The sequence below is a fragment of the Salvelinus fontinalis genome, chromosome 14, assembly GCF_029448725.1.
Source record: "Salvelinus fontinalis isolate EN_2023a chromosome 14, ASM2944872v1, whole genome shotgun sequence".
NCBI lineage: Eukaryota > Metazoa > Chordata > Actinopteri > Salmoniformes > Salmonidae > Salvelinus > Salvelinus fontinalis.
In genome coordinates this window covers 15,943,026-15,956,074 of record NC_074678.1, presented here as the reverse complement: position 1 = coordinate 15,956,074, position 13,049 = coordinate 15,943,026, and the positions used below count along the sequence as shown (strand labels likewise).

At 47.9% G+C, this 13,049-nt stretch overlaps 1 protein-coding gene across 2 annotated transcripts in view; it reads left to right on the top strand.

Annotated features, from left to right (window-relative positions):
* The window catches only part of LOC129869550 (rho GTPase-activating protein 39-like), a 190,327-nt gene extending 185,138 nt beyond the window's left edge, over nt 1-5,189 (top strand). The window contains exons 13-15 of one of the 2 annotated variants that reach the window (XM_055944051.1): nt 388-479; nt 3,206-3,375; nt 3,519-5,189. In XM_055944051.1, coding sequence (XP_055800026.1) covers nt 388-479; nt 3,206-3,375; nt 3,519-3,713 — 457 coding nt within the window. In that variant the 3' untranslated portion in view covers nt 3,714-5,189. The remainder of the gene's footprint in view (nt 1-387; nt 480-3,205; nt 3,376-3,518) is intronic. The other variant, XM_055944052.1, reaches the window with a different exon arrangement.
* The last annotated feature ends 7,860 nt before the right edge of the window (nt 5,190-13,049 follow it).

The following is a 13,049-nucleotide window of genomic DNA, read 5'->3' as shown; positions in this document are numbered from 1 at the left end:
AATCATGTTCTTGGGTTTAAAATAATCAATACTGAAACTTTCAGATGAAGTTTGTGTGTGAATTAACAGGTTCAATTGCTTTCATGAGCCCTGAGTTTAAGACAATGGTTTAGCTATCTTGGAATTCATTTCCAACAACTTTATTTTCAAGAATCTAATTTCTCCTTAACAGGAGAAACAGAAGAAATAGCACAAGAACATAAAATAGTTAAGGAAAAAAGTCAGTTAAGAAGAAATGTCTGAAGAAGATTTTGTTAATCTGGGCCCTAGTACCTAATGGAGACCATACGGAGGAAGAGAGATACATGAATGAGCTAAAGGGTTGGTAAAGGGTGCTGTGAGGAAGGAAGGAGGAGTCTAATGTGTTTCTGACCCCTGACCTCACAGGGTTCCAGGTGACATAGATGAGGTCAACGCTCTCAAGCTGCAAGTGGACCAATGGAAGATCCCCACAGACCTGGAGGACCCACACATCCCAGGTAATACACACAGCGTACACACACACCGTACACACTGTACACCAGTGATTGCTGGTGGCACTTTAAATGGGGAGTACGGGTACATAGTAATGGCTATGCACCCTCTCCTAGCCCTAGACCCCCCACCCCCCTTCTCTCCCACCCTCCCCTAGCCCCAGGCCCTCCCCCTTCTCTGCCACCCTCCCCTAGCCCCAGGCCCTCCCCCTTCTCTCCAACCCTCCCCTAGCCCCAGGGCCTCCCCCTTCTCTCCTAGCCCCAGGCCCTCCCCCTTCTCTCCCACCCTCCCCTAGCCCCAGGCCCTCCCCCTTCTCTCCAACCCTCCCCTAGCCCCAGGCCCTCCCCCTTCTCTCCTAGCCCCAGGCCCTCCCTCTACTCTCCAACCCTCCCCTAGCCCCAGGCCCTCCCCCTTCTCTCCCACCCTCCCCTAGCCCCAGGCCCTCCCCCTTCTCTCCAACCCTCCCCTAGCCCCAGGGCCTCCCCCTTCTCTCCCACCCTCCCCTAGCCCCAGGCCCTCCCCCTACTCTCCCACCCTCCCCTAGCCCCAGGCCCTCCCCCTTCTCTCCCACCCTCCCCTAGCCCCAGGGCCTCCCCCTTCTCTCCCACCCTCCCCTAGCCCCAGGCCCTCCCCCTACTCTCCCACCCTCCCCTAGCCCCAGGCCCTCCCCCTTCTCTCCCACCCTCCCCTAGCCCCAGGCCCTCCCCCTACTCTCCCACCCTCCCCTAGCCCCAGGCCCTCCCCCTACTCTCCCACCCTCCCCTAGCCCCAGGCCCTCCCCCTACTCTCCCACCCTCCCCTATCCCCAGGCCCTCCCCCTACTCTCCCACCCTCCCCTAGCCCCAGGCCCTCCCCCTTCTCTCCCACCCTCCCCTAGCCCCAGGGCCTCCCCCTTCTCTCCCACCCTCCCCTAGCCCCAGGCCCTCCCCCTTCTCTCCCACCCTCCCCTAGCCCCAGGGCCTCCCCCTTCTCTCCCAAACTCCCCTAGCCCCAGGCCCCAGGCCCTCCTTCCTTACTTACTTACTTACTTTATTGTCCCCATCGGGAAATTTTGTTGCAGTGTCATGTACACATTTAAAGTGGCGTTAAATACAAAACAAGATTGACAATACAACTTTCAATAACAGTTACGCACCAATAAAAAAAAAAATAATAATAATAATAGTAAGAAATAAGAAATAAAACATTTATTCGATTCGATACTTTAGGAATTGTTATAATTATTGATTTTTTTCCACAATACTGGAACGTGTTGCTGGTTGAGTGAGGATTGGAAAATGTCTGTAAAAACACCAGCCAGTTGTTCAGCACAGTGCTTTAACACATGCCCACTTATTTTGTCTGGGCCTGGGCTTTTGTATGTGTTACATCCCCTGAACAACTTTAGAACATCAGACTGTTGAACAACAACTCTCTCAAACATTTGTAATGATGCTTCCATTTGTTTTACCTCTGACACGAAGTTGTCTGATTCAAATCTTGAGAAGAAAACATTCAGTTCATTAGCCATGTTCTGGCCCTCATATCCCCCAAGGTCAGCACTGGTTTTTCCCCTGCCTATATGGGGGGGCGCTAGCCATGGATTTAATCCCTTGCCAGGCCACCCTTGCGTTTCCTGAGGAGAGGGTCCTCTCCACCCTTTGCTTGTATGCCTCCTTGTCCACCAGTATCTGTCTTTTTATCTCACGTTATTGTCCCATAGCACAAATCAAGAGTCCTATTTTTCCTAGTGTGACATTTCACATACTGATGGTATGTGCGCAAGACTTTGCGCAAGGTACAGTTGTTAAAATCCCCTAAAATAAATTTGGGTGCGTCGGGGGAGATGGATTCCAGTTTCTGTGACAGATTATAAATAATCTCTGATGCCTTTGTTATATTAGCTTTAGGTTGAATGTACACAACGGTAACAAACAATTGGGGGAACTCACGGGGCAGATAGTAAGGTTGCAGTGACACAGAAAGCAGTTCAATGTCGAGGGTACAGAGTCGCTCTCTTACCAGGATCGATTTACACCACTGGTCCCTGACAAGCAGGCAGACGCCCCCGCCGTGAAGTTTCCCTGTGAGTTTCCCTCCCCCTTCTCTCCAACCCTCCCCTAGCCCCAGGCCCTCCCCCTTCTCTCCCAAACTCCCCTAGCCCCAGGCCATCCCCCTTCTCTCTGCGGTGCTCTAATTCTCTCTGAATATGAATAGCCCCAACACCAAAGCGTGTTAGGAGCTGCAGCAGCAGGTCAACATGATTGGATGACCCACCCTCAGCACACACACACACATTCCCCCCACCACGCACTGACACACTGCTAAACTACTGCAATTTTTATAAATAACAATAAAATAGATTTCATAGCAGAAAAGAAGGAGCAATCCTGTGTGGAGGTTGGCAGAGGTCATCATCAGTCACAACTCTATTACCAACACAGACATGGATGAGCACACACTCACACATAGAGAAGTGTGATGGTGTTCTTCTGGTCTGTTCTGTGTGTGATTAAGGCATTAGTGTCAGTGCGTAGAGGGGTGCTGTGTGTCTGGCCAGTCAACTGTTTCTGTCTCTTGATTGGACTGTCAATGAATTTGTAAAAAATTTACTTACACTGTACATACAGATAGCTAGAGCCCAAAAATAACTATTTCTCACCGTCTCCCTTTTCCAATTCTACCCCTTTTCCCTTCTCTCTCCCCCCTCTCTGCTCGCCTTATTCCCACCCCACCCCCACAACCCAACCAGCCTCTCTGTTGAAGTTGTGGTACAGGGAGTTGGAGGAGCCGTTGATTCCTCATGAGTTCTATGAGGAGTGTATCACTCACTATGATGACCCTGAGGCTGCAGTCAACGTAGTGATGGGCCTTCCTCACATCAACAAGCTGGTGCTCTGCTACCTCATACGCTTTCTACAGGTAACACACACACACATCATCTGCTCCAAACTCATCCTCTGTACCAAATACACACTATCAACTTCAACATCACCCACTTCCTATAGGTAGCAAACACACACACAATCAAACACACCCATCATCATCTCTCTCTCTCCCTCCAGGTGTTTGGCCAGCCTGCCAACGTGGTGATCACTAAGATGGATGTGAACAACCTGGCCATGGTGATGGCCCCTAACTGCCTGCGTTGCCAGTCAGACGACCCACGCATCATCTTTGAGAACACGCGTAAAGAGATGTCCTTCATCCGCGTGCTCATCCAGCGCCTCGACACTAGCTTCATGGACAGACTGCTATAGCCCCCCAAACCCTGCTCCATCACCCCAGGCCAACGACACAGGACCCCCATCGCCCTGCTATAGCCCCCCAAACCCTGCTCCATCACCCCAGGCCAACGACACAGGACCCCCATCGCCCTGCTATAGCCCCCCAAACCCTGCTCCATCACCCAGGCCAACGACACAGGACCCCCATCGCCCTGCTATAGCCCCCCAAACCCTGCTCCATCACCCCAGGCCAACGACACAGGACCCGCATCGCCCTGCTATAGCCCCCCAAACCCTGCTCCATCACCCCAGGCCAACGACACAGGACCCCCATCGCCCTGCTATAGCCCCCCAAACCCTGCTCAATCACCCAGGCCAACAACACAGGACACCCATCGCCCTGCTATAGCCCCCCAAACCCTGCTCCATCACCCCAGCCCAACGACACAGGACCCCCATCGCCCTGCTATAGCTCCCCAAACCCTGCCTCTGCACCCCAGGCCAACAACACGGGACCCCAACCTCCCTGCTATAGCCCCCCAAACCCTGCCTCTGCAACCCAGGCCAACGACACGGGACCCCAACCTCCCTGCTATAGCCCCCCAAACCCTGCCTCTGCAACCCAGGCCAACGACACGGGACCCCAACCTCCCTGCTATAGCCCCCCAAACTCTGCCTCTGCAACCCAGGCCAGTGACATGGTATCCCCCCCCTCCCTACTATAGCCCCCCCAAACCCTGCTCCTGTACCCCAGGGCAATGACACAGGACCCCCACCTCCCTGCTATAGCCCCCCAAACCCTGCTCCTGTACCCCAGACCACCATCATCGGACCCCACCCCCCAAACCCTGCTCCTGTACCCCAGGGCAATGACACAGGACCCCCACCTCCCTGCTATAGCCCCCCAAACCCTGCTCCTGTACCCCAGACCAACATCATCGGACCCCACCCCCCTTCCCTGCTATAGCCCCCCACTTTTAACTTCTCAACCAGAAACAACCACACAGGACGCCCCCCAACTTCGACTGTACCCCTAAATCCCCCAAGGCCCCACCTGCCCCGCAGACCCTGCTATAGCCCCCCAACAATAACTGTACCTCCGACCAACTAGTTGGGACACCCCCCAACTCCAACTACTGCCCGCTAAACCCAGCTATAACCTCCCAACTTCAACTACTGCCCACTAAACCCAGCTATAACCTCCCAACTTCAACTACTGCCCACTAAACCCAGCTATAACCTCCCAACTTCAACTACTGCCCACTAAACCCAGCTATAACCTCCCAACTTCAACTACTGCCCACTAAACCCAGCTATAACCTCCCAACTTCAACTACTGCCCACTAAACCCAGCTATAACCTCCCAACTTTAACTACTGCCCGCTAAACCCAGCTATAACCTCCCAACTTCAACTACTGCCCGCTAAACCCAGCTATAACCTCCCAACTTCAACTACTGCCCACTAAACCCAGCTATAACCTCCCAACTTCAACTACTGCCCGCTAAACCCAGCTATAACCTCCCAACTTCAACTACTGCCCACTAAACCCAGCTATAACCTCCCAACTTCAACTACTGCCCGCTAAACCCAGCTATAACCTCCCAACTTCAACTACTGCCCACTAAACCCAGCTATAACCTCCCAACTTCAACTACTGCCCACTAAACCCAGCTATAACCTCCCAACTTCAACTACTGCCCGCTAAACCCAGCTATAACCTCCCAACTTCAACTACTGCCCGCTAAACCCAGCTATAACCTCCCAACTTCAACTACTGCCCGCTAAACCCAGCTATAACCTCCCAACTTCAACTACTGCCCGCTAAACCCAGCTATAACCTCCCAACTTCAACTACTGCCCGCTAAACCCAGCTATAACCTCCCAACTTCAACTACTGCCCGCTAAACCCAGCTATAACCTCCCAACTTCAACTACTGCCCACTAAACCCAGCTATAACCTCCCAACTTCAACTACTGCCCACTAAACCCAGCTATAACTCCCAACTTCAACTACTGCCCACTAAACCCAGCTATAACCTCCCAACTTCAACTATTGCCCACTAAACCCAGCTATAACCTCCCAACTTCAACTACTGCCCACTAAACCCAGCTATAACCTCCCAACTTCAACTACTGCCCACTAAACCCAGCTATAACCTCCCAACTTCAACTACTGCCCACTAAACCCAGCTATAACCTCCCAACTTCAACTACTGCCCACTAAACCCAGCTATAACCTCCCAACTTCAACTACTGCCCACTAAACCCAGCTATAACCTCCCAACTTCAACTACTGCCCACTAAACCCAGCTATAACCTCCCAACTTCAACTACTGCCCGCTAAACCCAGCTATAACCTCCCAAATTCAACTACTGCCCGCTAAACCCAGCTATAACCTCCAAACTTCAACTACTGCCCGCTAAACCCAGCTATAACCTCCCAACTTCAACTACTGCCCGCTAAACCCAGCTATAACCTCCCAACTTCAACTACTGCCCGCTAAACCCAGCTATAACCTCCCAACTTCAACTACTGCCCACTAAACCCAGCTATAACCTCCCAACTTCAACTACTGCCCACTAAACCCAGCTATAACCTCCCAACTTCAACTACTGCCCACTAAACCCAGCTATAACCTCCCAACTTCAACTATTGCCCACTAAACCCAGCTATAACCTCCCAACTTCAACTACTGCCCGCTAAACCCAGCTATAACCTCCCAACTTCAACTACTGCCCGCTAAACCCAGCTATAACCTCCCAACTTCAACTACTGCCCGCTAAACCCAGCTATAACCTCCCAACTTCAACTACTGCCCACTAAACCCAGCTATAACCTCCCAACTTCAACTACTGCCCGCTAAACCCAGCTATAACCTCCCAACTTCAACTACTGCCCACTAAACCCAGCTATAACCTCCCAACTTCAACTACTGCCCACTAAACCCAGCTATAACCTCCCAACTTCAACTACTGCCCGCTAAACCCAGCTATAACCTCCAAACTTCAACTACTGCCCGCTAAACCCAGCTATAACCTCCAAACTTCAACTACTGCCCGCTAAACCCAGCTATAACCTCCCAACTTCAACTACTGCCCGCTAAACCCAGCTATAACCTCCCAACTTCAACTACTGCCCGCTAAACCCAGCTATAACCTCCCAACTTCAACTACTGCCCGCTAAACCCAGCTATAACCTCCCAACTTCAACTACTGCCCACTAAACCCAGCTATAACCTCCCAACTTCAACTACTGCCCACTAAACCCAGCTATAACCTCCCAACTTCAACTATTGCCCACTAAACCCAGCTATAACCTCCCAACTTCAACTACTGCCCGCTAAACCCAGCTATAACCTCCCAACTTCAACTACTGCCCGCTAAACCCAGCTATAACCTCCCAACTTCAACTACTGCCCGCTAAACCCAGCTATAACCTCCCAACTTCAACTACTGCCCACTAAACCCAGCTATAACCTCCCACCTTCAACTACTGCCCGCTAAACCCAGCTATAACCTCCCAACTTCAACTACTGCCCACTAAACCCAGCTATAACCTCCCAACTTCAACTACTGCCTACTAAACCCAGCTATAACCTCCCAACTTCAACTACTGCCCGCTAAACCCAGCTATAACCTCCCAACTTCAACTACTGCCCGCTAAACCCAGCTATAACCTCCAAACTTCAACTACTGCCCGCTAAACCCAGCTATAACCTCCCAACTTCAACTACTGCCCGCTAAACCCAGCTATAACCTCCCAACTTCAACTACTGCCCACTAAACCCAGCTATAACCTCCCAACTTCAACTACTGCCCACTAAACCCAGCTATAACCTCCCAACTTCAACTACTGCCCACTAAACCCAGCTATAACCTCCCAACTTCAACTATTGCCCACTAAACCCAGCTATAACCTCCCAACTTCAACTACTGCCCTCTAAACCCAGCTATAACCTCCCAACTTCAACTACTGCCCGCTAAACCCAGCTATAACCTCCCAACTTCAACTACTGCCCGATAAACCCAGCTATAACCTCCCAACTTCAACTACTGCCCGCTAAACCCAGCTATAACCTCCCAACTTCAACTACTGCCCACTAAACCCAGCTATAACCTCCCAACTTCAACTACTGCCCACTAAACCCAGCTATAACCTCCCAACTCCAACTACTGCCCACTAAACCCAGCTATAACCTCCCAACTTCAACTACTGCCCACTAAACCCAGCTATAACCTCCCAACTTCAACTACTGCCCACTAAACCCAGCTATAACCTCCCAACTTCAACTACTGCCCACTAAACCCAGCTATAACCTCCCAACTTCAACTACTGCCCACTAAACCCAGCTATAACCTCCCAACTTCAACTACTGCCCACTAAACCCAGCTATAACCTCCCAACTCCAACTACTGCCCACTAAACCCAGCTATAACCTCCCAACTTCAACTACTGCCCACTAAACCCAGCTATAACCTCCCAACTTCAACTACTGCCCACTAAACCCAGCTATAACCTCCCAACTTCAACTACTGCCCACTAAAGCCAGCTATAACCTCCCAACTTCAACTACTGCCCACTAAACCCAGCTATAACCTCCCAACTTCAACTACTGCCCACTAAACCCAGCTATAACCTCCCAACTTCAACTACTGTCCCCCAAACCAGGATGACCCCTATCTCCCAGACTGAGTCTCATCCCAGTCTGAGCCTGACCCCTCTACCGCCACTCTACACACAGGGACTTGCATCTCACACACATTGATGTACAGGGTTACACACTCACTCACCTAGACATACTCTCACATGTACATTTACTGACACACACACACACACACACATACTCTCACTTCTACAGTACACATCCATATACACAATGACAATGCTTAGAGTGACAAATGGCTGACCAACACAGTACAAGATCGATGGGATCAACCTATATCATTATTGAGATATACCCAGCCTACATTGTCATAAATACACACAATGTCGCACACACACACACAGCTGTTTGACTCCCTACCCACCCAAGCGGCTATCACTGTCCGACATGTTTTGGTGCTGTCCACTCCCCAGTCCCCGCCTCTCTCCCAATTCAAACCAATCATGTCTGCTTCCCCCTTCCTGATTCCCTGTGAGTTCTCAAATGAGGGCGTCAGTCCACCTATCAGCTCCAAGCCTAGAGCTACATTCAAACTGCCATGAAGCCCCGTTTATCTGTCTGAACTGTTGTCACCAACCAACTGATGTCGATAAAGTTATTTATTTTGTTATTTTGGATGGCGGTGGCTGATCCAGGGCAGGTTTTAGAGGGGATCACCGCAGCACTGCCAATCAACTGTGTCTGTCGCAATAGGAAGGGATGTCAGACACCGTGCCACAGGACTTCCTGTAAGACTTTAGAAATACTAATTTACCCCCTGCACCCCCTACCACCCATCCCCTTGGCCATAGCCACTTCTGCCCCCTTCACCCCTCAGACAACCACACAACCTCACCCTCCCCTCACCCCTCTTCACCCCTCCTCACTCAACCCTCTTCACCCCTCTTCAGCCCTCCTCACTCACCCCTCTTCAGCCCTATTCAGCCCTCTTCAGCCCGCTTCACCCCTCCTCATCCCTCTTCAGCACTCTTCACCCCCCCTCATCCCTCTTCACCCCTCCTCATTCCCCTTCAACCCTCTTCACCCCTCTTCACCCCTCATTCCTCTTCAGCCCTCTTCAACCCTCATTCCTCTTCAGCCCTCTTCAGCCCTCTTCATCCCCCTTCACCCCTCATTCCTCTTCATCCCTCTTCACCCCTCCTCATCCCGCTTCACCCCTCTTCAGCCCTCCTCATCCCTCTTCAGCCTTCCTCATCCCTCTTCACCCTTCTTCAACCCTCTCCACCCCTTTTCATCCCTCCTCATCCCTCTTCACCCCTCTTCATCCCTCTTCACCCCTCTTCATTCCTCTTCACCTACCCCCCAACACATCCTCAAGACTACATACACCTCCATACCCTCATACTGACATGATTTCTGAATGTCTAAATTGAGATCCGTCCACCTCTGTCTGTCTGTCTGTCTGTCTGTCTGTCTGTCTGTCTGTTGTTTACAAATGTACCTGTCTGTCTCCATCTACAGGTAGTCAGAGTACTGTCTGTCTTTTGGACCCGTACAAAAGTATTTTTTCTATTAGCAGATGTGACTTGGTATGGATTATTACTTTTAAAGATATGTGTTTTTTGTTTTATTAATTGATGATTTGTTCTATTTAACAGAGTTTTAATGTTTTTTAACCCACTGTTTTATATAATTTAATTTATTTGTATTTATTTCAGCAATATTTCCTTAATGCCTTCTTCTTAGACAGTATACTTTAGGGTTCAAAATGTCTGTGTCTGTCTCCCAAATGGCACCCTATTCCCTTTATAATACACTTCTTTTTGTCAAAAACAGTGCACTATATAGGGAATAGGATGCACATTGTCTTTATGTTTCTTTGAATGAATGTGTGTGTACATGCAGGCATGTATGTGCTTGTGTGTGTTTTCAATATAACAGGACATATACATCACATGTTCATATGCACATACATGTTGATATGTGACCCTGATATGTACAGTAGGTGTCTCTGTGTGTCTGAGAGTTAAGTCCTGCTGTGTTTTTTAGTTCTGTTCATTTGTGTTGCATTTTTTGGTGACAGGTTTATAGGAATGGATGCTTGTGAACCTCCCATCCCTTGAAACCACCACGCGCACACACACCATCCTTAGCCTAATTATCATTCTTGCAGGACTCCCATGCTCTTGCATTCACGGAATCTCTCATACACTAACATATTGTGTGTGTGTGTGTGTGTGTATTTGAAGCCCTCATACACTAACATATTGTGTGTGTGTATTTGAAGCCCTCATACACTAACATATTGTGTGTGTGTGTGTGTGTGTGTGTGTGTGTGTGTGTGTGTGTGTGTGTGTGTGTGTGTGTGTGTGTGTGTGTGTGTGTGTGTGTGTGTGTGTGTGTGTGTGTGTGTGTGTGTGTGTGTTTGAAGCCCTCATACACTAACATATTGTGTGTGTGTGTGTGTTTGTGTGTGTGTACTTGAAGCTTTCACACAATCACACATTGCATGTGTGTGTATTTGAATCTCTCATACACTCAGGTATTGTGTGTGTGTGTACTTGAAGCTTTCACACAATCACATATTGTGTGTTTGTGTGTATTTGGCGCTCTCACACACTCAAATATTGCGTGTGTGTATTTGTGGTAGAATGATCTTTTCTATGTTAAATTGGGTGTATGTGACAATAAAAAACATCTCAATCTAAAGAGATAAAGTGGATCAGTGAAGGAGAGGGAGAGTTATGTTTCCTCTGTCACCTTACCCCACTGCATCCTGATACACACTCACACACACACGCACGCTACACAGAACATGACCAACGTGTACATTGGACCACTGTACAGACCAATGTGGAAAATACAACAAGATTGCCATAACAACACAAGTAAATAAAGCATCACATGTACAGTACGTAACTATGGAAACAGCTGTGGAAATAATTGTAACAACAGGGTGTTGTTGTTTTTTGTTTGTATTATTATGTTCTGGGTGTGAGCCAGACAATGATGGTCAAGTTTTTTGATAGAGGTCTCTTTCTTCGTCTGTGAATTGGCCTTCTTTATGTTTCTCTAAAGAACATTTAAACAACAGAAATTTGTGCCATCGTCAACTCTTCCTATGATCATTTGTGCGTCCCAAATGGCACCATATTCCTTATATATTGCACTACTTTTGACATAAACCTGGTGGGCTCTGGTCAAAAGTAGCACATTATATAGGGAGCAGGGTAAATGGCAGGTACACTAAATGTCTCTTTACCAAGACAACTGCAACACTTCTGGCCGCTGATACATTTAGCTCTGGGAAGTTGTTTCCCAAGCAAAGATGCTATAGAAATATAAGATACCATAGACAGGATGATGGTGTAACTAGTCGTTTGTGTGTGTGTGTGTGTGTGTGTGTGTGTGTGTGTGTGTGTGTGTGTGTGTGTGTGTGTGTGTGTGTGTGTGTGTGTGTGTGTGTGTGTGTGTGTGTGTGTGTGTGTGTGTGTGTGTGTGTGTGTGTGTGTGTGTGTGTGTGTGTGTGTGAAGGAACAGTAGATAGAATAGAATGCAGTGATGTCATGCATTGACCCAGCAAATTGATCGAATCAGCATGCAGAACTTTGGGTCACTACTCTTTTAAAAACATAAAATTACTAGTAAAACAAAACATGAAAAAATATACATCAAATACTTACAGAAAGGATTTACAATATTTAGCTTAAAAAAAGTTTAGACTTATAAGAGATATCATTTGAAATCTCTTAAATACCTTTGTTTTTAATGATTACTGTTGGTTCTCATTTTTTATTTGTTGCTACACATGTTCTTCTTATAGTCAGTGTCCATACTGTTATTATAATTATTAATGTAATTAAAATGACTGATATTGAACATAAGTAAGGTGGGAGTCAGCTGCTATGTACTCTGTACTCCTCACCTCCTCTTCCTCCTCCCTGCTCCTCAACGTTTTATTTTCTATTTTAACGTCAACTGTATGTCAATCACACTCTGTTGGAGAGAAGACTTGGGAAGTAAAATGGACATTGTTTAATAAACTATTCAAATGTGAAATATCCCTGGTTTGTGTGACACTTTTATTAACTAACACGATTTTCATTGTTGTCTCCCATGTCAATATACCAATGCACCATGTATAATTTTGTCTAGGGTTGCAAAATTCTGGTTACTTTCTTAGGTTTTTCTGAAATCCTGTTTGGGGGATTCCGGATGTCCTGCTTGTTCCATTCTGATTCCGGGAATGTTGCTACCTGCATTTCTGGATAATCTGAGAATTTCGGGGAAAGTTAAAGGGGAAGTGCAGTTTTAAAAAATCGAATTTGTTCCCTAACTCCCACACAATCAGACTGAGCATTTCAAGGGCCAAAGGAAGCTCATGGAAATTAATGATAACAAATATATGTTGGAGTTATTTTCATTAAATAAACACATACTGATTTATTACATGATTACTACATTATGATTACTACACATACTAAAATCAGTGATGATTTTTTTTACAAAGACTGCATGGGGGCTTTAACCAAATGTTGCCACCCTAATCCTGAGTAAAGTCCTCTAGTGCAGACTGGCCTGGATCATAGAGGATTATAAGACTGGTGGCCCAGGTGGTAATGGTGGTAAATATCCACTTGTAATTTGGTAATCTGGACAGTTCCTTTGTCATTTTTATTTATTTGTTACGTTTATTTGGCTGGGACAATATACATCAAAAACAAATCTCAGAGCACTGAGAAAACATGTATTGCACCAGATTT